Genomic DNA, 24,215 nt, shown 5'->3' with positions numbered 1-24,215 from the left:
AGATCCACAGTCCCTTCCCCAATTTCATCGTGGGGAACAATAAAATACACAATAATGGAGTTATATACAGGGAGTACCAGTACCAGATTAATATGCAGAGGTATGAGGTACAGTAAACATGTAATCCCCCACGAATAATGCAGCACCCCCCTTGGGCCAATCAATGTAATATTGTAAATTACGGATCTATATGGCAAGAGGCATCATTCGCCAAAGTTTCATACAAATCGGGCCAGTGGTGTCTGAGATGTTGCGTGTGACTAACGTACGTACAGTTGATTACTATAGCGCCTCCCTTGGGCCAATCAGTGTAATTTTGTAAATGCTGGATCTCTACGGCTAGACGCATCATTCACCCAAGTTTCTCAAAATCGGGTAAGTGGTGTCTGAGATATCATGTGGGTTAGCTAGACTCACATCCCTGAGCATGTGTGCCACATGTCAGCGCTCTGAGTCAAACAGATCAAGAGATAAACATGTGCCGTTGTAGCACCACTGTGTAGTCGATATGAGTGTGTTTGCATATGTTGAGTCTTGACAGTGTCTGCAACAAATTGTGTTACAATATGAATATCCTTGACTGATTGATGTATATGCATTTATGTGCCAGACCATGCACAGGTGAATGTTTATTGGTCAATAGTGACCATGTTGTTTTAGGTACTAGTCTGGAAAATATTGCATTAAGAGACCTTTGTCCATAAAAGCCACATATAAAGTTTCATGCAGATCAGCCATTCAGTGTCAGCAGAGTGGCATTTTAAGTGTTTTTCACAAAATTCGAAATGTGTTCCTTGTGAGGAGAGGGGTCTATGTACCGAATTTCATGACTAGGTCAAATGGGGTGAGGAGCGTGACCTTCAAAATGTGCATTTTCAATCTCTTGTTATAACCACCATCTGGCCAATCAGAGTAATTTTGTAAATGCCGGCTCTCTATGGCAAGACTCATTATTCACCCAAATTTCGTCCAAATCGGCCCAGTGTTTTCTGCGAATTCGCATGTGATTAAGGTATGAATGAACATATAAACGAAATGATGTAGACAGATCCACAGTCCCCTCCCCGATTTAATCGTGGGGGCCAATTAATATTAATGTAAAAATGACAGGAAACCATGCCGAGAAAGCATGTGTAATTTGTTGCAAACGGATTAAAAATGTACACAGCACACCCAAATTATGAAAAACAGCACTCAAATCTCCCGTTATTCTCTACTGCCTCTCTTTGGCCTGAAGAGGCATTTCTTCCAGAACTCTGTGGGCTCTTCTACAGTGACGTCACTGGCAGATATGTCATGGCGTCTGTGGGGCTGAAGCTGGAATTAAGCTAGCTAAAAGCTGTCGACAGTGTGTACATCGAAATGGAGAAAAATGCAAACCTGCATCGAGATGTTGGAGGAAGTACTCTATGTGCTACTATTGCAGGAGAAATGTGTGATATTAAAACAGTTGGCGGAATGAAGGGAACCACCGATACGTGCAAGATTAGTGAGCATTCTCTCAGTACTTTGGTTAGTTGTACTACTAGCTCCAGTAGTGCCCCTAGCACTACTAGTAATGCTATCTCCAGTGTTGAGAAATTAGATATGGCAGATATGATCGAGTCTCTCCCGGTGCAAGAGAAGAACATTCAATCGAGTGGTTGGTCGGAGACATTGCCCTCTGGATCTGGAGATCATTTGAGTAACGGGATGGGATATGGCACGCAGCTCGCTACAGGAAATAGCGAGGGTGCCACCTCAAAGTTAGTAAACAACAAAACGGATGGCGAGCCCTCCTCGATGGGGTCAAGGATTACAGATGGTCAAGCTGAGGTGTTGGGTTGTGAGTCAGTTGAACTAGTGATGCTGGCAAAACCGACACACCTATGTCCGGACAAAACAAATACGGGAAACGTTAAATGTGGAGTTGCGATTGACAAAACCATATGCGAGGGTTTGCGGAGTGGGAGTGACCCGTGCATCGCGGCAGAATCTAGGAGCGTCGACTCACTTGAGTCTTTCTCGAACCTTAAGTCCTGTCCCAGTTTCGATCTCAACAGTGAAGGGGTGGAGGACAAGGGGTTGGCAATAACACTACAGAGCGAGTATGGGGCTGATGGAACTAAGATCCCGTGCACCAAGGACCGGGGCGCTGGCCAGTCCATATACCACATCAAGTGGATCAAGTGGAAGGAGGAAAACACACCTATCATTACACAGAACGAGAACGGCCCATGCCCATTGCTGGCAATTATGAATGTCCTATTGCTGGCATGGAAGGTAAATGACTGACATCATAACCAGACCTCTGAGACAAGTTTACATGTGGTGTGCATGATGCCATTTGGAACATTTCCACATCTATTATTTGTCAATTCTAAATTACTAATAGAGAAGTACATTTGAAACTGGTCATCATTACTACGCTATCTGATGTATTATCAGTATAAAATTGAATTGAATGATCAGTTGTAAAATAAACTATTGTCACCTGCCAGAATATAGAATACCATGAAAAGTTGAAGATTCATAAATAACATTCCTTCATTTGGGGAGAATTTAAGTTAAAGTTCAAATTATACCACTCATATGAACTCATCTTTAGTTTCTCTTAATACGTAATTATTGTAATTTTGGGATGGAGGTTGTTGACAGGTCACATTGACCAATTATACCATAGACCCAACCCAGTTGTTTATATTTTCCCCATGCTGCGGCCTTGGCAGCTCAGTCCCTCTTCTTATAAGTAGTCTCTGAGAGCTTCCAATTGAGTCATTTTTATATCTTCTGGTTTCATTTACATCATAAAGATAACGTTTAATTACTGTCAGTGACGGTTGGTTGGCAGGCAGTGGAGATTCTGATTCAGTATGTGGCTTCACAACTTAAACTGCAGCTCTGTGTCTCAGGTGTCTGAAATCTTCCCTAAAACCTCACTACCTACTGTGAGAATGTGTGACATAAAAGTGACTGTAAACAGAATTCTTTGCTTCAAACGCCTGTGTCTGTGCTGACAGTCGTGCAACCGCTGACAGTGCACTTCTGGTGACTTTAAACACAGCTTTCCACTTCCCAGGTGTGGGTGGATTTACTGTGAACCATAATCATGGGGGAGGGAGATGCCTGTCAGCCAGGTTCTATTGGCCTGGCTAACTTTAGTCATGTTGCTTGGTTTGTTAAATAATGTATGTGGTTCCATTACAGGTGAAGATGCCACCAATGATGGAGATCATAACTGCTGAACAGTTGATGGAATATCTTGGTGAGTATAAGTGAGAATCTGTTTACCAAACCAAAGACCCGAATGTCATTTAAATCAGTGACCTGTTCTTTAGTTGCCCTCCTGGAGGGTGAAGTGTACCGTTTATTCCCGGTCTCTAGTATTTCTCTAAGTTTACGGACGGTTGTGACCTGTATTTTAAACCTGATAAAAATACAAGCCACCTTGACAGTGCTCAAAGGCAATGGACAATACTGTATTTTTCTTTGGTTTTGTACCTGCCTAGAAGGGCCATGTCACAAAATGCTAGTCTGGCTGTAAATTTAGTACACCAGTGCAGTGGAGTATTGAGCTGTAGTAGAAACTAGCCTGGGAAGTGCAATGTGACCTTAATGACAGAGTACTGGAGGGCTGTAATTATGTCCTACTGCCTGAGAAGGCATTACTGTATGAATAATCACAGGACCTGCCTCACTGCCTGCCTGGCCCCTCAGTCTTATTTTACTAATTTCCTCGCCTCCCTTCAGTAGACTGGATTTGCTGCCTCCTAGCTTTAAGATAAATTGCTATATAATATGGATTTCATATGATTTAAGCAATGGCACACAGTAATTGCATAGCTGCTGTGAAATCACCCATATGCCAATATTACCTGAGTTTTCCTTCTAAATAAAATAAATCTCCACTTAATTTTTAGCCAGTGAATACAATGGGTGCGTTCGTAAATTCACTCTAGAGTGTCAGTGTTCTCTGGGCCGTTTGTAAATTCAGAGCGTTGTCAGATTGCACACTTTGGCCGACGAGTAGGGTTGATCCAAGCGTTCTGAGTTCAGAACCGCAGCGAAGCACCCAAGCTAAATTACTAAAGTTGGCTAGCTTGCTAGCTTCTTCCAGACACAAATAAGAGGGCACCTCCCTCTGAACATTTTACTCTCCCTAGCAGAGCTGGTTAGTGTTTTCATGTTATCAGGATTAGGGTTAGGGACTTCATCTGTGTCACTGTTAACAATTTAATAAAAAGTTTTAGCCAATGTTTATTTACAACTGTCCTAACAACCGAGTTTAGTGCGTTCGTAAATCCATCAATTATTCTTGACACTTTCAAACTAGAGTGCTTTGAAATCGGAGTAGATTGCCAGGTTGAATTTACGAACGCACCCAATAAATGAATTGGATTTACAGTATTTTGGAAGATTCTGTAATAAATTCAATACTCTACCTGGGTCATTATACGCATTCTGGTTGTCACCTAGCTGCTAGACCTGCCCTCAGAAGAGTGCATATGGACTTGTATACCCATTAGTGATATGCCTGGAGTCCCCACAGGTGGGGTGGGTGGGTTTAGGGTCATAAAATATTGTATGGAGGAAAGGCAGGTTGAATAAAGAGAAACAATGCATAAAAAAATCCATAAATGTATAATTCTTGTGCAATTCATATCTATAGACTACATTGAGGTTTTCCTGTCATTATTTATATCTGGCGTTAGTGTGTAGCCTAACTGTAGCGCCCTAAATACACGCCAATTGCCAAATGCATTTGGGTACTTGGGCAGAAAAAGTTTTTAAAAATCGTTCCACTGAGGCAAAAAGGACAATGTCGGAGTTTAATTCAATAGTAGAAAAGCTGCGAAATGGAGAGTTGATGTTTGGGGAAAATGTAGAGAAGTGGTACAAGAGGATGATATCAGTTCTGGCTATGTCATGTGTGATGATTCCACAGTCTCAAGACGTGGAATTCAAAATGGCACATCAAAGGAACTGTACTGTTCAGATGGGTTAAATGAAATAGTAGCCTAACTGAAATCTGGACTGACTGTAGGTCTATAACCTCTCACATCGCCTAATATAATATTAACTCTAGCAGAATTAAGCATTTCTTGCAGTAAAATTATACACCAAATATACATTTTGAAAGTTGAACAGAAGTGGAGAAATATTATTTCTTTCTTTCAGCATCTTGAGAGAATGAATGCGCGGTTAGGGACCATCTATAAAGATAGCGGTGCTATCTTTATCAGCATCATAAAAGTGTAAAATAGGACAAATGTAAGCCATCACCTTATCTTTATTATTATTATTATCTTATTATTTAAACCACATAAAATATGCATCCAAGCCCAGACTGAGATCTTATCAAAAACATGTTGTGTCGTTTTAACAGCTTTTAATTTCCTTAACCAGTGAAACTGATGTCATTTGGACATTTTGCATGTCAAATCTTTCATGTTATTTTAAAAGTTATTCAATTTTCTCCTTGGTCCCTAAACGTATTTGCTGTGTCAGAGAAGCAGAGATGAAATAGGAAAGAAAACACACTTTAACAATTTCAACTATACTGAACAAAAATATAAACTCAACATGCAACAATTTCAATGATTTTACTGAGTTACAGTTCATATAAGGAAATCAGTCAATGGAAATAAATTCATTAGGCCCTAATCTATGGATTTCACATGACTGGGCAGGGGGCGCAGCCATGGGTGGGCCTGGGAGGGCAGGCCCACAGGGGAGCCAGGCCCAGCCAATCAGAATGAGTTTTTCCCCATAAAACAGCTTTATTACAGAAAGAAATACTCCTCAGTTTCATCAGCCGTCTGGGTGGCTGGTCTCAGACGATCCCGCAGGTGAAGAAGCCGGATGTGGAGGTCCTGGGCTGGCGCGTTTACACGTGGTCTGCGGTTGTGAGGCCGGTTGGACGTACTGCCAAATTCTCTAAAACAAGCGGCTTATGGTAGAGAAAATTAACATTACATTCTATGGCAACAGCTCTGGTGGATATCGCTGCAGTCAGCATGCCAATTGCACGTTGTGGCGTTGTGTGACAAAACTGTACATTTTAGAGTGGCCTTTTATTGTCCCCAGCACAAGTTTCACCTGCGTAATGATCATGCTGTTTATTCAGCTTCTTGATATGCCACACCTGTCTGGTGGATGGATTATCTCGGCAAGGGAGAAATTCTCACTAACAGGGATATAAACAAATTTTAGGGAAATAAGCTTTTTGTGCGTATGGAACATTTCTGGGATCTTTTATTTCAGCTCATGAAACATGGGACCAACACATTACATATTTTTGTTCAGTATAGATTGAAACATTAATACTATTGATACATTAATACTACTTCTAACATTATTCTGGTGAACAAAGGTTTATTTAGTCTTCTAGGATAAGAAGTAATAACAGAAGAGAAGCCTCCTGTATCTAATTATAGACAAGTTGAATAACATAGGCCTGCTTATAATTTCCAACATTTTGGTAGGCTATCTAAAAATGCCTGTCAAAAATGTTTTCCATCTCCGACTGTACAATGCATTTTCTATGTTTGTGGGTCGGGTGAGGGCTTCAGATTTTCATCAGCGGTTGCGGATGAGTTATTAGCAATTGCGGGCGGGTGCGGATGAACAAACAGCTCACCCGCGCATCGCTAATACCCATGTGAGGTCAGGTGGTAAGGTCCAGTATAGATTGACCAGGAGGACTGAAGAATCCCTGTGGACCAAGCCCTGCTAACGTCAGGGAAACAGGAGCTGTGTTCTTTCTCCATGTGTGGCACGCTGACCCCACTGCCTCCCTCCATAGCTGGGTGCTGTTATGATGTAGAACCAGGGGTGTCCTGTTACTAAAGGCATTCTCATCTAAGCTATAGAGAAAAAAATCACTGTCACTATAGCCAAGCCCTCTTTTCATGGCAGTGGTCAGTTTGGCTTCAATTTTACAAGCTCTATAATTCTTTGACTGGTGCCATGACTAGTGTCCCGTTTTGAGTGTGTTCTAGCTAAATGCATCATATAATGACTGTTAGGCGTCAATAACATCTCTAACTATAAGAGAGATGGAGCCACCAGCTGTCATGTTCTGAGAGACGCCAGAAGTCCTGAAATGTATCCACATTAGTCATGCCATGGGAGTTGTTTACTTTCATATGATCATTTGGGGGTTCGGTATAGAGGTCAGTTTGTACCAAAAGACTCCTGACTGTTTGTGCTACATTGTCCTACATTCTGCATGTGATTAGCAGATTCAACTGGTTTTGATTTAATCTGTATTAGTCATTATGGGCCAAGACACAGACTGTCGTTAATTTATGGGTAAGGATATTTATCACCATGGTTTAATTACAGTTTACACTGTAGTGCTTCTTTGGGGGACAGATTAGTTAGTTAGCTACCAAGATAGAATATAACAGCAAAATGTGATTGGGAAACAGAGGAATGATTCTTCATTGCCAGGAAATATATTTTTGATGTCAGTCATGGGGAATGTTCATTAGATTTCTCAGTTTGCTGCTTCTCTTCAAGTATTTTTCATTAGGCCTAACTCAAATGTTGACTTGACTTCTCATTAGTGTGTTTTGTACCAGGGGTAATAATGATTGTAAGCAATAACGTTGTTACCTTTTGGTTAATGTTACTTTTTTTGGATGCATTGGCTAGGAAAATGTAATTTAGAATTAGTAATTGTCTGTTGTTGAACTCTGTTAATGGGATAGCCTTAAGTTTCCTCCCCACAGAATCTGCCTCTGTGAGTCCATAGCGCTTGCTGTCCGTGACTGATTAATGCATGCAATTCAATTCCAATTGGAGTTTGGTTCATTTTGTTGGAAGAAAAAGTATAATCTACAGTGTGTGCATTTCATTATCAGACTACGTTATGACCAGGCAAATCTAATTTGACCTTCTCCAAATACTTTTTTTATAAGAGAGGAGGAAAGCAAGAAACTGTAAACTACCCTGCTGGTCAACTGACATGAAACCCTGAGAGAGGAGACCATTCAGACTGACCCAAAGCATTAGCACATTGAGCGACATAGTTGCCCATCTTTAGATATTTTAGAGGTAGCCTAGTGTGTGGGTCTGATGGAACACAGAACTCACTCCAACCCCATAGCTCTATGTTCAATACCAGTAAGAAGCCACAGAGAGGCCTTTACCCCCTCTCCCACCCACTCAGGGCCCTCTCCCTCACTGTGCCGCAGATGGAATCCCCTGATTGCTCCCTCTGTCTGCCTCTCTGCACCTTGCTCATCTGCTCCTACAGATACCCATGGTTGATTCCAAGTTCTCAGTGTAAAAACATTCCCTGTCTCTTTCGAGTACCCTGACTCACAGTGAGCACTTCAACCATTCTGCAAATCACAGGTGACAAGCAGTAATGAAGCACAGCGTTTTCATTTCATGCAACTCCTGTTTTTCCGACTGTGTCGTGTTAGATTTCCTCGGAGGAATGCTCATGGTTGTAGCCATCCCTCTTCTGTACATTGCCGACCTTTAACTGCGTTATGCAGGCTGTGTGTGCGCGTATCATCCCAGATATGCCTCTGAGTCATCTCTGCTCTTCTTTCACAAGTGCCCATAAATTGCGGCTCTGTGTTTGTGGAGACGGCTTTGTCTTTACTCCAGCTAGTGGCTGAGAGCTCATAATGAATGGTTTGGTCCCTGGTCAAACCGTTCATCTTGTGTAATGTCCAGGAACAGGCAGATAGGCCTGTCTCCTAGCCTCACCATTGCACTTCATTACGCACAGTTATTGTTTTATGCCCAGACAAAAAAATAATGGCTTGTGAAAAAGAGCTGCTCACAAAGAGCCCCATTTAACGTGGGCTGATTCAGACGCTGTATTAATAACTACTGTGAGGCCCATAAGGGCAGAAGTGGAGGAGATGTATGTTGTATTAGAGGCTGCTGGTCGATGTTGGGATTTAGTACTCTGTGGAGCATGCCAGTGAATCATCAACAGCAGCAGTTGAGGCCCAGGCAGGGAGAGCACAGTCTAGAGTCAGCTGGCGGGGAACGGGGCAGGCGGAGGGAGGTAGGGGGGGTATGGCCGGGGGTTCCCTGGGCATAGAAATGTCAGAGTCAGTTGACTGGCCTCAGCTGGGTGCATTCATGGCCAGGGCTGAGGAAGCCTGTGTCTGAGGAGAGGAAATGGAGATTGAATCAGAGTAGCTCCCTGGCTCTCAAATACACTGACTACTGGCTCACTTTGTTAAAGTAAGAAAGCAATCGTTGGGTTATGAGGAAAAAGAAGGCCTATTTATTTATTTTTTTCACATATAAAAGTCTCACAGAATCATTATCTTGTAACATCAAATATCTTGCGAGTGGGTATGTTTTCGACAGCTGGACACTGCCGCTGTGTGTTGCTCAGAGAGGGGAGGGTGGAGTTGGGTGCGATGTTAATGGGTGGATGACAGGTGCACTGTGATTAGCACCACAGGGCTCTTCACAAGGCTCTCCCTGCCTGCCCCAGTGGCTGCTCTTCCTAGGTCCTACACAAAGCCCTTAACACGTCTCTAGCGGCTCCCCACTGGCCAGGGCTCGACTGACCCTGCATGCCTGGCCGAGCCCTTCCTGGAAAAACAGCTGGACAGCGCTTAACACTCAACGTCCCGCTTCTCACTGAAGATTAGACACTTCTTATGGAATCAGAACGTAGTCGATAATATCACCTCTTCACATGGGATTGACGTAAGCATGCGGTCCGTAAGCCTTGTGATGTCACTGGTGAGCGGGCAGGGCTCTACCCTGATGATATTTTCTCTCTCAGCTCCCCTGTGTCTATGGTTGCTTTAATTAGCCTGTATCCCCAGGTCCTCTGATGTTGCTTCCTCTCTCCCTCGCTCTCGCTCCCCTGCAGGAGACTACATCCTCGATGCCAAGCCGAAAGAGATCTCTGAAGCCCAGCGGCTAAACTATGAGCAGGTAAGGACTGTTGTTGCTTAAACACAATCAATAAGGGCAGTTATTCACTGATCATACGCATGTCTGCCGATCCATCTCTCTTTGTGTCTGTCTGTGGCTCATGTTGGAGAATCAGACAGGCATGCAGGATGAGTGAGGATGCTGAGAGGGAGAGGCAGGCAGGCTCTAGGCTGTTGGGTACCTCCCTCTTCCGCTTAGATCTCTGATGGCAGAGCAGCAGCCAAAAAGCAAAGCCGCAGCATCACACTATTAACTCGCACCGCGCCAGGGGGGCTCACTTGTTCTCACTTCCCAGCCTAAAATATCCCTGCCTGCCGTTTAGTGACTGCAGTTCTTCTATCCAAAAATATATCATATTCTAATGGGCAACGATGTAATGCTAAGATGAGTATTTATACAGTCATGTGCATCTGCGTCAGTGCATTTGCACAACATTTGCATTGGGAATGAATCTCCAGAAAAATACCAATGAATGTATATTTATGTAAGATGAAAATAAGCGGCGTGATGATTATGGTTATATGGAAAACTGCCCCAGAGCTGCTTTTAGCCCCTATATAGGTTACATAAGCCGCGTCTTGCCAGGCCTATGGCACAGCACGGGTCATGAGGGGCAGATCATGTCTCTTCACATCGCTGTGGGAGGGTGCTCAGGCATGCATGGCTGAGTTCAGATCGAGGCCAGTGCTGGGGCTCTGAGTGGTTCACATGGCCTGGCAGGGATGGCTTTCCCATCCACGCTCCCATCCACGCTCCCATCCACGCTCTCATCCCTGCTGCCTGCCTGGAATGTGGGAAGGGCACGGCCTCTCTCCTCTTCCTCTCCACTCTGCTGTGGCAAAGAACCAGCACATTTGTGGATGTTATTCCCTTCACGGACGTCATCGCTCGGGAAGGAGAGAAGTAATGTGTGCGTGTGTACATACCAGAGTCTGGATTACTGTCCGAGGAGAATGTTCTGACTGCTGTACAGTCGTAGCTCTCCAAGCTCCTGGTACGTTGTGTGAATTTAAGCTGAAAAAACTAGCAACGCTCAAATGAAATGGTGTTGGACTCATTGTAATTATGGTGGTCTAATCTTGGGCTATGGTCCAGAACACCAGGCTCTGTAGCGTGTGTGTGTACTGTGTGTGTCCGTGTGTGGATAGGCCATTTGGTGGAGTTTAGGGCAGGCTCTGTGCTGTTAGCTGGGGCAGAAACAGTTGTTGGTTCCTGTTAGATTTGGCTGTGTAAGCCCTGCCTCAACACGGCAGGAGAGCACTCGACCAGGAACGGAAGGAGCCTCACACCATGAATAGAGATAGGGTAGAGAGAGAGTTAGGGAGGCTGTCTTTCACTAGGGAGTCTTTAGCATGCCAATGTGCATGCCAAACCAAAATATAATACATTTGTAAAAGATTCAAAAATAAATATATATATCTATATATAATCTTGTTCTTGCCTTTGTTTGATATTGTCTGCTGCATATTTGAATAGTCAAGCTCCTTTTATGATTTTGAAGAGCGTTGAACGAGTTCATAACAGAGTTCTATTTATAAACTCTGGCTTCAAACCATCATCTGTCGGAGGAGGATATGAGGATTAAAATAGCAATTGCTTGGCTGTTGTTAAACAGTAACTCAGCGACTGGAGAGCTTAGTGAAGGTTTATTCTATAAAGACTGGTCATGGTAATGTTCCCATGATAAAGGACACTCCTGAGAGTTTGCACGCTGTAGCACTATTCACTTGACAGCGTTTTTGTGGTTATATGATATAGAATATTCTATTTTATTGAGATAGAGATGCTCCTAAAAAATAATGTAGCAGGATGGGAGTGTGTTGCTGTATATATACATGATTGTGGATTTTAAGAGTGCACAGTTGTAGACTAAAATGCAGACTTAAAAACTGACGTAGGCTACCTAATAAAGTTTTGTGCCAGATCTCCATAAAACTCGGGGAGCTGTCCAGTGTGCCTTTGACATGAAAACTGAAGCAAAGCTCTTGCCTGTGTCTTTCAATCAGTCTATCAGTCAGCCTCGTGGTCCTATCACCCTGATTTGCCAGCGGATGGAGGTCTGGAGTCACTCCCCAGTCCCCAGTGGAAGCAGAGTGTGTGTGGTCGTGTGTGTGTGGCTCTGCCACAGGGTTGTGGGAATTAAATATTGATCTGGCTCCCAGCCTGCTAGTGGAACATGTGACAGGAAGGCCGGCCTGTTTATCCAATCAGTCTCCCTCTTCCGTAAAAGCTGGAGTGGAACCATTGAATACTGGCCTTCATTGTCCAGTGACCACGGAATAGTCTATTGTACATCATCACATGCAAATACCACAGGCTCTGTGTGGATCCCATATTCAGCACAGAATTTATGATTAGTGTGGTTAGGGTGGCATTACTTAATGTAGTCTGGTCATCATCTGTAGTCTGTGAGTGGCTAGAGCCGAGTGGAGCAGGGCTTGGCCACACAGCAGGAGGGTGTGGGTGTGCAGAGCAGGCAGCATGTTGGGCAGAGCGGGAGCAGTGGGCGAGCACGTTCCTGATCTCTTACTGTGCTGCCAGCTTCGCCACCCACCAGACAGACGCAGTGCCCACACAGTTGTGTGTGCACTTGTCAGTGTGTGTGTTTTTGCTTGTAGGCACATTTTGTATACACAGCGCTGACTCACGTTTGACTTGTGCTTTAGCACCTGTCCTCAAGAATACAAGTAGGAAAACAAGGAGGATAAAGCAGAGAGAATCCTTGCTGTGTGTCTCAATGATAGACTACATGACCCCAAAAAATGTTGAGACCATTATTCCTCCTCCACCAAACTTTACAGTTGGCACTATGCATTGGGGCAGGCAGAGTTCTCATGGCATCCGCCGAACCCAGATTTGACTGTCGGACTGGTGAAGATGGTGAAGCATTATTCATCACTCCAGAGAATGCGTTTCCACTGCTCCAGAATCCAATTGCAGCGAGCTTTACACCACTACAGCCGACGCTTGGCATTGCGCATGGTGATCTTAGTCTTGTGTGCGGCTGCTCGGCCATGGAAACCCATTTCATGAAGCTCCCTGCGAACAGTTCTTGTGCTGATGTTGCTTCCAGAGGCAGTTTGGAACTCGGTAGTGAGTGTTGCAACAGAGGACAGACAATTCTGTGAGCTTGTTTGGCCTACCACTTCGCGGCTGAGTCGTTGTTCCTCCTAAACGTTTCCAGGGCAGAAATTTGACGAACTGACTTGTTGGAAAGGTGGCATCCTATGACGTTGAAAGTCACTGAGCTTTTCAGTAAGGCCTTTCTACTGCCAATGTTTGTCTATGGAGATTGCATGGCTGTGCTCGATTTTATACACCTGTCAGCAATAGGTGTGGCTGAAATAGCCTAATCCACTCATTTGAAGCGGTGTCCACATAATGTTGTGTATATATAGTGTAAACAGCAAAGCACTGTGAAAGTGGATGAAGCCCCCCCTGCTTAGTGAAGCGCTAATCAGTAGCTCTCAGGGGGTTCATCTGATGTCATGTGACTGAAGCCCTCTGCCCTTGGTGTGGAGCAGCTGCATGGTCTGTTACATGGACCATACTAATCCTCCCCACAACTGTCCACAGGAGTCCTAATCCACACACACACACACACACACACACACACACACACACACAGATCGTCCAGCGAAAGGCTTTTCAACGAGCCACACCGCTAAGTACGAAAGCTGGAGAATCTCCCTGCTTTTGGGGATTTATTTTCCCTCTTATTGACAGGTTATCCTCTTAGAAAATTAAGAAAACACACACAAAGCCACCCATTCTCACCTCTCTGTGCGTGTGTGGGGTGGGGGGACAGCTGCAGAAGGCTCCCTGTGACAGACGGTCATCAAAATTGTTAAAAGGTTTTAAAAGCAATTCTAATAAATGCAACAGTTGCACAATAGATGAAGGATTGAGGATTGACTGAATTATAGCACATTAAACATTTTACTGGCATGGAAAAATAATGGAGTTCAGGGATTTTGTTGGGAATTCAGGTGTTTGTTTTTCAGGGGAGTGCACTCATATATACATTTTATAATGGTATCAGGTATTTCTTTTATATTTTGTGTTAAAATAAAGAAAATGTGTATGTGCAACATTTTGCAGAAATACAATGGGTGTATTTGCATAAATGAAAACATTAACATAAAGGGGTGGAACTGGGCTGCAACAACAAACACTTCCTCTGTCTAGGACTCTAGGTCTACCTGCACTGTCTAGGAATCTAGGTCCAACTGCAATCACCTGCTCTGTCTAGGTCTACCTGCACTCACCTGTGCTGTCTAGACTGCCTTATTAATGACTGTTGTTGTCACGTTCTGTTGCATAATTCAACAATTGTGCCAATAGCAGGATACCCTCAACACGTTTGGCTCTAGATTACTCCTATCGATACATACTTTGAATTGTTTGCGAGTTCAGACATAATATCACTGTAATCCGACTGTTCATTTTCGGAAGTTGCTTTCATTTCAATAATTTAATTTGTCAACATTTCAACTGTAGCAATTTATTACTTTTTTCAATTCCACAAAAAATGTGCACCAATCTTTCTTCTCTTTCTTGTGTTGAAATGATGTGTTATATCTCCGAAGAAGCTTTAGTGTTCTTATAGATGCAACTGAAAGACTATGTATTCCATTCAGCTTATTTCAGACGTTACTGGGATGTGTTTGACAGGTCATTACAAACATTTCCGCGGACATAACATTAACGGGAAAAAACGACAGGCACAAGGAAATGTATGATGAAGTCACAGAAGTAAAGTGAAAGCAATAAATTCAGCGAGATTCAAGTTACAAGTGGATTTCGCGTCCCTCAAACACAGGAAATAGATGGCTGAAAAAGACAGATCCTCAGGTGGGCGGGGCATGCGCCTTGCTACAGACGGGTCTTGTTAGTCTTTTGTGTGTCTGAGTGGCGAACGACAGGAGGGCGTGATGAGTACGGTAGACAGGAAGTTTCTTGGTCGGAACACTTTCTGATTTGTACAGTTTGTATACTTAACTGATAGTTCAAACTAGCAGGTTTCTGTGGGTGAGTCTGCTGTTTTTCTAGCTGTAACTGCTGTAGTATGTGACAGTAGTTGGTTCACTGTCCTCAACATTTCTTCCAATGTCAAATCTTATTTCAATGCCGTAGTCAAAAATAATTCTACAAAGACTAACATCCCTGGCTAAAAACCTTGAAAAGGAACATGACTTTCTATTTGTTGTCCCCCAGAATATGAGTGATGCCATAGCGGTGCTGCACAAGCTGCAGACAGGGCTGGATGTCAACGTGAAGTTCACAGGGGTGCGGGTCTTTGAGTACACCCCAGAGTGCATTGTCTTTGACCTGCTGGACATCCCTCTCTACCACGGCTGGCTGGTGGACCTGCAGGTGAGAACCCTTCCCTCTCTGAGCCGCCTTTAAAAGTAGACTGAGCGAGTTGACGTAAATGCAATATCCGCAATAACAGAACGTTGAAGCCTGAGGCTGAACTTCTCTGCTGTTTTGGGCCTGTAGCTACGACGTTGTAGCAGCGTGAAGCAAACCCGTGCACATGCCCAGATACTCTGTGTGACTGTGAGAGCAAAGTATTGCATCGCGCTCAATGCAGTAACTACGGTGCTGCTCACGGCAACGTCATAAGTCTACCTTTAAACCCATGTAGCTATTACTATGATATACAGGCAAATATATTGTTAAAAGTCACCTTGTCCTAGAGAGATTTACATGGTTATCAAAGCATCACGCCAGTGTAAGCCTACACGAAACAAGTGAAGTGTTTCTAAAATCCCCTATGGGAAAAATTAATGGTGGAACAATGATTGGAACCATTTCCCTGTTTGACCACTAGGTTTTATGGGTATTATGACTCATACTGTGGTACTCCTATAGGCGTTTGTCAAATAGACAATAAACCAACTCCACACATTATTTTTGAAAAAAATTACTTCAGATTGACTGGTTAGCGTACAGCTCCTCTTGAATATTTTTCTTTTGAAAACATGACAATACGCTCTTGTCGCTTGTTCTTCACTGCAAAGGAAAACACAACAATGGTTGATGAATGCCCTCTCCTCTTTTATGTTCCCTCCAGATGGGCGACACAGTGAAGGCAGTGGGTAACTGCAGCTACAACCAGCTGGTGGAGAAGATAATCTCCTGCAAACAGTCGGCCAGCAGTGAGCTGGCTGGGGAAGGTGGGTGGACCGACCGACTGGGGGGATGTGTTGGTTGCTTTCTTTCTCGCTGCTGCTTCCTCCCTTCACCCCCCCCCCCCCCCCCCCCTCGACTAAACATCCCAGGCTGCTTGATAAGGCCGACATTTCCTCCTATTGCACTGAGCAGATAAACGGAGGCCTGGCCTAAACATTCCTGTGGACGACTGACTTTAGTTGAGCTCTATTCCTTTCCCTCTCTCACGCTGCTCGTATTGCTCACCCAGGGCAGTTCTCCTGTCATAGGCACGTTTTCTTCTGGGCTGAATGTTTTATGCTTTTAGCATCAAGTTTAAGTTTTATTAGTCGTATATATGGGATACGCATGGTATACATCGTCCAACGAAATGCTTACTTGCAGGTTCCTTGACAATGCAACAACAATAAGAAAGAATAAAAGATAACAATACGAACATAAAGTAAATGGCTCAGTAGAATAGAGTAAACATTTTAACATCACACAAATAAATAAATAATGACAGAGTGAGTCAGTTAGCGGGGTGAAGAGCTACGTCGTCTGTTTCTCCCAACCTCTCCAGTGCTTCTCCACTGTCTTTCTAGTTTCTCCTTGTCTTAGATCATCACCCTGTCTCTCCCTAACTATCACTCAATACAACTCTATCTCTTGCGCTCTCTCGCTCTCTGTGTCTCATTCTATAGGTCAGTGTGTCTATATCCTTGTCTGTCTGTACATCACTTTATATCTCTATCAGTCCATAAGTCTTTGTCTCTATGTCAGCCTATCGGTCATTGTCGGTCTTGTGTGTCTGTCTCTCACTGACTCGCCTTCTCTCTCCTCTTCCCTCTCTCTTTCTCCCTCTCTCTCTCTGCCTGCAGGCTTTGTAGCCGAGCAGTTTCTGCACAGCACGGCCACCCAGCTGACGTACCACGGCCTGTGTGAGCTCACGTCCACCGTGCAGGAAGGAGAGCTCTGTGTGTTCTTCAGGAACAACCACTTCAGCACCATGATCAAGTTCAAGGTGACTGACCACTCAAGTCATTGACGAGACAATATCCACTGTTTCATGGTTATGACAAATGGGGCCTTGCAGTACTGTTTACTGTGAATGGGTCTTCCTTACTTTCCTCTGCTACAGCGTCCCCAAACCACCGTCCATTATGAACAAAAACAAGTCAAGTCTGCCTTGTCCTCTTAGTAGTGGGAAAGGGTGTTATATAAATTAATTGCATAACGTTACCGAATTCATATCACTCAGTCCCAGATAAACCTTTATTTGAAACGTATTGCTAACTTCCGGATCAGATCACCCCTTTGTATGTATGGTGGGATGTTGACACACGGGGACTTTCTTTCATCCAAGACTTTTCAACCATCTGTTAACAGCTGAGCACTGTTAGTGCATTCCCCTTCTCCCTGTCCTCCCTCTGCCAATAGCTCTCCCCACACCCCAGTCCCAGGTGATGTAATGTTCAGTACACAGGGTTCTGAGGCTGGTGCGAGGGCATAAATACAAATGCCCCTTGGAGCATAGTAGACACGTGATGGGGACCTATTCAGCACCTAGAGAGTCTGAATGCTATCTACAATGGTTTCACCTGCTTTGTGCTCCCTCCCCTTATCACTGCAGCTGGGACGGGCTCTTCCTGTTATCTATAGCGGGGGAAGTGGAGCAGGCCTGTCTGTGAGAGGGAGAGAGTGTGTGTGTAGCACGCATGACCCCAAGATAAATGCTTACCAGTACCAGAGCCCCCCTCATTTAAACAAACACACACACACAGACCCGTTATCCAGGTTGTTATCCACTACAGGAATAAGAGGGTGTGAAAGTGTGTAGATGTGTTCTCTGGCAGTGATAAGAGGTGTGTGAGTGTATAATGTGTGTCTCTGTGTGATCAGGGCCAGCTGTACCTCCTGGTGACAGACCAGGGCTTCCTGACGGAGGAGAAGGTGGTGTGGGAGAGCCTGCACAATGTGGACGGGGATGGCAACTTCTGTGACTCTGAGTTCCGCCTGCGACCCCCGTCAGACCCAGAGACGGTGTACCGCGGACAGCAGGACCAGATAGACCAGGTCAGACCACTAGACCACTACGCCAATTGGGCCCTCTGATCCAGTTCCACTTCATTAATGGGAGCAACGATAAACAATGCTGAACACCCATCTAGCTGACTCATGGCAGCCATTTCGCACTGTTGGGTGCACCACATATCTCTTGCAGAGGATGTATACCATGGAGAACAAGGTGCACAGTCACAGTGCAGTATTACAAACATACTAGGTCAGGGGGAGTCACAATCAGAGTTTACCTGAAGATAAACAGAGTGGATTGTATAAAGGGTACAGCCAGTATTACACATCCCCTCTATCTGGGCTCTGTTTTCTCAGTGGCTTCCTTGCTTGCTCCATCTGCACTCAGCTCTGCTCTAGAGAAGTAGCGGGGAAGAGTTCCTTAATAATAGATGTTCAAAGCTCCTCTGCTCTCCCGTTAACCCCCCCCCTCCCCCCCCCACTCAGGGTTTTAATGTCTGAATGCCTGATCAGGAGATGACCGTGACATGTGGCGCCTCCCTCTGTACTGCTCTGCATCGATTGGCTGTTTAATAATGCATGATGTGGTTTGTGTCCGTTTGTGACGACTGCTGATTGGCTGGCCCGTTAGGCCTGGTGGCAGGGCTGCCCAGCAGCTTGTCCATCTGCCAGGGTCCATATTCACCACCCTCACCCAGTACAAAGAGAGAGGGAGGGATCATCTCTACTCACGCTCTCATCCACCCAGACACTGATGCTTGAGAGGTCATATTATAGCTGACAATTAAGACAGTCTGATGCTGCACTCAGGAAAATATTTGGTTTCACTCTACATGAGGGTTATGAATGAATAAAGAGGTGTGTAGCCCTGACTTTAAAATGGCTGGTGTTTTGTAGCTTACAACTAGGCTTACTTTTAATTTTTTTTTTTTTTTTAATACTTCAGCTCTTGGCAGTGGCACATCACTCTGGTAACAGTGTAAACACCATGACGTGAAACGCATTGACCTTGTCCCATTCTCTTTCTCTCTTCTTTCTTTCTTTCCTTTCTTTCTTTTTCATTCTGTCTATCTCTCTCTCTTTACCCCCTCTCCTCTCTGTATGCAGGACTACCTGATGGCGTTGTCGCTGCAGCAGGAGCAGCAGTGTCAGGACCTGCAGTGGGAGCAGCTCCCCGAGGGCATCAGTGACCTGGAGCTGGCCAAGAAGCTGCAGGAGGAGGAGGACCGACAAGCCTCCCAGTACTACCAGGAGCAGGAGCAGGCTGCCGCAGCACAAGCACAGGTCAGGGAAGGAGCCTGGGAGGGAGGGAGGGAGGGAAATGAAAGGGGGATACCTAGTCAATTGTACAACTGAATGCCTTCAACTTAAATGTGTCTTCCACATTTAACCCAACCCCTCTGAGCAGCAGGGGAGCTTGTGAGAAGGGGGGAGGGAAGATGCGAGGAGTGGAATTGAATGAGGAATATGATGAGAAAGGTGCGTAGGAAAAATGAGGAATGAGGATGAGAAAAAGGGTAAGGGTTGTCAGTTTATATAGATATAGCAGAGTCAGGGGCTTAGTGAGATAGAAATTAAATATATGGCTGACATTAATCTGTTGTACACAATACATGTTCTGTCTGAATGTATCTGTATGTTCAATGTAATTGTGATGTAATTAAGCTATAATGCACGGCTTAGGTCTGTTCTTTTGGATACAGCCCTTAGCCGTGGCATATTGGCCATGTACCACAAACCCCCGAGGTGCCTTATTGCTATTATAAACTGGTTACCAACGTAATTAGAGCAGTAAAAATAAATGTTTTGTTATACCGGTGGTATACGGTCTGATATAGCACGTCTGTCAGCCAATCAGCATTTAGGGCTCGAACCACCCAGTTTATAATGTTGCTTATTCACCCGCTTGAATGAGCCACAGGTAGGTATTATGGTTGACTCTCCTGTTCCATCCTGTCTGTGTTGTGCAGCAGCCAGCAGAGGGCAGTGACGAAGCAGACAGAGCAGCAGCAGAAGCATCATCATCAGCAGCAGCAGCAGCATCATCAACAGCAGCTGGAGCCACGCCCAGCCCAGGGAAGCAGCCCTCTGCCGGGGAGCGCAAACCCAAAAAAGAGCCCAAGGATAAAGACAAATGTGTTCTATTGTAACAGAGGATGGTTGTGTGTTTGTGTGAGAGAGAAACAGGGGGGCAGAATTTTTTTTCACATTGACCTGACACCCTACGCACAGCCCCATTTTGAAGAGCGATGAGACGGTGAAGAGTTGCCGTTCCTAAGCCACTGGTGCCTGCCATCCTCTACCCTCAGTGGGCCCGGACAACTGAGGAAGGGACGCTATGACAACTACCACTAATCTTTCGTACAGTTGGCCAAACTTTGTTACAAGTCGCACAGTGCACTATATTTGTGATCTGGGGTTCAGGTTAATGGGGGTGATTTTTATAGCAAAATTTGAAAAATCCCCAAACAGGACGCTGGGAGGGAAAGAATTCAGAATCTGAAATATCTCCTCTCATGACACCAACGTTTTTCAAGGAAATCGTTTTCATTCATTTTCATTATTGCAGTTGATAAGCTTTTTTTTCTTTTTTCTTTTACAGCACATGTGTAGATATGCCTGCTTTGATTCAGTTCTGTTTTTGAGCGTTAGACTTTTTACTGAAAACACAACCTTTGTTTGCTGGCTATTGGTTGGTGGGGGTCATTTAGCTCCTTCCAATTGGAGATAATCAAGATTTTGTTCAGAGTCTTATTGGGATAGAGATGAGGTGATAGTGACATCAGTGAGTGTAATATCTAAGCACTCCTGTCTCTTCGCCATGTTAATGGATGCCAAATTACTACTTTAAGTGTGTGTTTGCATGTGTGAGAGAGTATTTTAGAGAACTATTTTATTTTGGTATATACTTAAATTGAAAGGGATTCATTTGTTTTTGCCGGTTAGAAATTAATGTAAGACACTGTTGTGACAAGCCTTTTGTATATCTCTCGAACACTACCCACATCCTTGTTCTTCCTGAGAGACCTGGAAGTCGGTGCCATACTCTGGTAAGTGCTGTCTCTACCAACCCTCATCTGCCATTTAAGACTCGCCCTATCCAGATTGGCCTTACCAGAGTATGGCAGTGTTGAATTCCTGTGTGTGTGTGTATGGTATTGGTGTCTACAGTGTGTATGTGTGGCTGATATGCTTGGCTGCATTGATTTATGCTCTTAATTTCAATTTGGAAATGACCTAACATCAACAACAACAAAACATTTACGATGTATATGAGCAGTTGGATTGAAAGATATGCCATGTATTTAATTTCTCATAATTGCTTTATATGATTCACATCCAGTACAGTCTGGACAATCACACAGACAGAACCATGGAGAAACAGGACGGTGCACCTAATTTGACTACTGTCGCTCACTCTTATGCTGTCCCTGAGAGACTTGGCTGGTTATTGGCTGCAGAGGCAGAGCGATAGTAGTATCCTACACTAATAATCTGAAGTGCCCAATGTCACACAGATTTGCCGGCAGTTAAACTGCTGGTCACGCCGTAAAAAGCTGACAGAGATGCTGTCGATATGGGAAGCCTCATGACCTCCTAGTGGAGTTATGTAAGTAGGATTTTATACTGTAGCCATGTTTGAATCCATGTGCTCCTCCTACAACATCTGACTTTCAGACAAATCGATATACATTGTGTACATACCTAATGCACATTTATGACAGAGCTAGCTAGTAGTTTGCGCCATTGTCCTACTATGGTACTGCCTCCTCCTGAGAGATTTACTGTTTTCTATCTACACATTCCAGCTGGATGCCTTGACTCAAGCCTTGTGTTGTACGTCAGACCTAGAAACACAATATTGGGGAGACTCCTCGCAGTGCTGCTAGTTAAGGGGTCTCCTATTTGGCTGTTACATTTTGTTCTCATTGTTCAGAAATGGACAACCCCAGCCTTCAAGGACAAGTCCAGTACTTAGTATTTATTTTTGCCTGGCTACTGGCTGCATCTTGTAGGAGTAGACTACCCTGACTAGTAAGGCTTATCTGCAGGCTAGACTTGAGGACTGGGGTTAGCTCAGCCTGTCTATACGGTCCTCACGAGGCCACACTTACTCTGTATAGAAAATGCCTTACAACATTTACAATATCTTTTATAAGAATAAACGGAAACAGGTGTATTACCAGAATGAGACAATCTGTAGATGTAAAACTAGACAGAAATACTCTCAGGCCTTCTCTGAAGGGACATATCCTTGAGTGTCTTTTGTAAATTGTTTGTGTATTAGCTGCCTTGGCAACAGCAATGATTGATAAATACCATTGTAAAGTATTTAATATACCCTGCAGTAACTCCCTCGAATGTGTTGTAATGTAAATGTGTAACATATAGGTATCGGTAACAAATTATTTCAACTTCATATTATCAGGCTGTTCATAATAATTGCTAGTTATGTTCATGGATATAATTATCTCTCAGAAATGGCATAACACGATGGGTTTCTGAGCTTCTCTCAGGCCTACCTAGTCAAAGGAATTCACTGACTTTACACTAGAATAGGTTTGCCATTTGTAATGGAATTCAAGGCTGCTTTTAGAAAGTGAATTAAACTGCTGCTGCGTTTATGTTCACAATGACTACCCAAAAAGTAATCTGACTGAATAGACAGGACTTAAAGAGAAACACCTATGTTGAAGCGAGCATGTACATCCTGTTTATGGTATGCTACAGTATGTCCTTTACATTGATTTTGTGAAAGGTTGGGGGGGATGGGCGAAGGACCACAAACCAAATTCTTGTTTCTTTCGTAAAATAACATCCATTTTAAAGTTACCGTCACACTGCAGCTTGAATTATACTTGTTAATGTGGTCAACCTTCCCAATGGCCTAAACTCATTTGTAAAGATGTTCAAAAGGCAACTAGTACTGAGTATTGTGATGAGAACCTCAAAGGGCCACTTTATCTAATTACTTTGAGGTTTTTGGGGGAGCAACAAGATGTTTCACAGATGCCTCACACACACTTTTTAAAAAACATTTATTGTGCGTAAGCTTGCTTTTGGAGTCATTTACATTGCATTATTTACCAGTATCTAGATATTGTTTTGTGTATCAGCTTTGATGTTGTTCAAAATAATTGATAAGGATTTTGCTTGTGGAATGTCTCAAGTGAAGATGTTTAAGCCTTGTGATAGTGCTTGGGGGGTAAATACTGTACAGTCTTAACAAGGTAGTCCTCGAACATAGTCATTGTAATTGGTTTTGCACTGTTACATTGATATACACTACTAGGCTGCGTTTGGACAGGCATATTCTTTTGACTAATTAGTGAGAAAAAAGATCAGAATTGGTCTGCCTGTGTAAACGCAACCTAAGAGAAGAGAAAATACCTCATTTTATACAGAATTATAAATTGTGCTATTGTTCTTTGGGTACCTTGTAAAAATGGAATACTGTCTGGAATTGCTACAGTTGAATATGAAATGCTCATTTGACAAAAGGTATGAAAGGGCTGGTTAAATGTACTGTGTAGCCCCTTTTCAATAAAAGTTGATGCAACTTGAACATCAGGTAGCTGTAAACCTGTTAAGGCCATAATTGTTTTGTAGCTTTTCACACTAATAAAGATGCCACCGGCTGGTCATCTAGAGGGAACGGATTTTAAAAGTTAATTTGGCTATTTTGACATTTTATAGAGTGGAGAAAATGGTTGTTTCATGAGTAAAATCAGATTCTGGAGCACAGAACATGAATGCAATCCCCCATGTTGATTGAACTTGTTCTGTATAGGTTTCCCTTTGTTCTGTTGATTTAAATGCAATTGTGTTATTCTGATGCATGTAATGCAACAATTGCTTACTAATGACATTCAGTGGAGTATAATGTCAGAGGTATTATGTTAATGTTTAACACCTTGTGAATATGAAAAGGTCAATCCTCGTGATGGAAGGTTCAAATGTTGATATACATATGACCAAATAATGTATAGCCTATCACAGTACCGTTGCAAAATGTAGATGGTGTTTCTTCTGTAACAAAATGCCTTAGACGAGGGACATTCAGCCTGATTATTAAAGTACATGGACAATAAAACTTACGTTCTCTTTTCACAACCATT

The 24,215-nt window shown here is 43.7% G+C and overlaps 1 protein-coding gene across 2 annotated transcripts; it reads left to right on the top strand.

The window, feature by feature from the left end:
- Positions 1-1,275: 1,275 nt before the first annotated feature.
- On the top strand, positions 1,276-24,213 carry LOC139563151 (ubiquitin carboxyl-terminal hydrolase MINDY-2-like). 2 transcript variants are annotated; one of them, XM_071381472.1, is made up of 9 exons: positions 1,276-2,262; positions 3,187-3,244; positions 9,842-9,906; positions 15,124-15,282; positions 15,986-16,088; positions 16,944-17,086; positions 17,965-18,138; positions 19,204-19,380; positions 20,070-24,213. In XM_071381472.1, the coding sequence occupies exons 1-9, from the start codon at positions 1,363-1,365 to the stop codon at positions 20,244-20,246; spliced, it is 1,956 nt and encodes a 651-aa protein (XP_071237573.1). In that variant the 5' UTR covers positions 1,276-1,362; the 3' UTR covers positions 20,247-24,213. The 2 variants fall into 2 exon arrangements, with proteins under 2 accessions (XP_071237573.1, XP_071237572.1); XM_071381471.1 differs by having other exon boundaries at positions 1,277-2,262; positions 20,067-24,213.
- Positions 24,214-24,215: the final 2 nt, after the last annotated feature.

This window comes from Salvelinus alpinus, chromosome 33 (genome assembly GCF_045679555.1).
Source record: "Salvelinus alpinus chromosome 33, SLU_Salpinus.1, whole genome shotgun sequence".
NCBI classification, from domain to species: Eukaryota; Metazoa; Chordata; class Actinopteri; order Salmoniformes; family Salmonidae; genus Salvelinus; species Salvelinus alpinus.
This window is presented reverse-complemented; position numbering and strand designations above follow the sequence as displayed.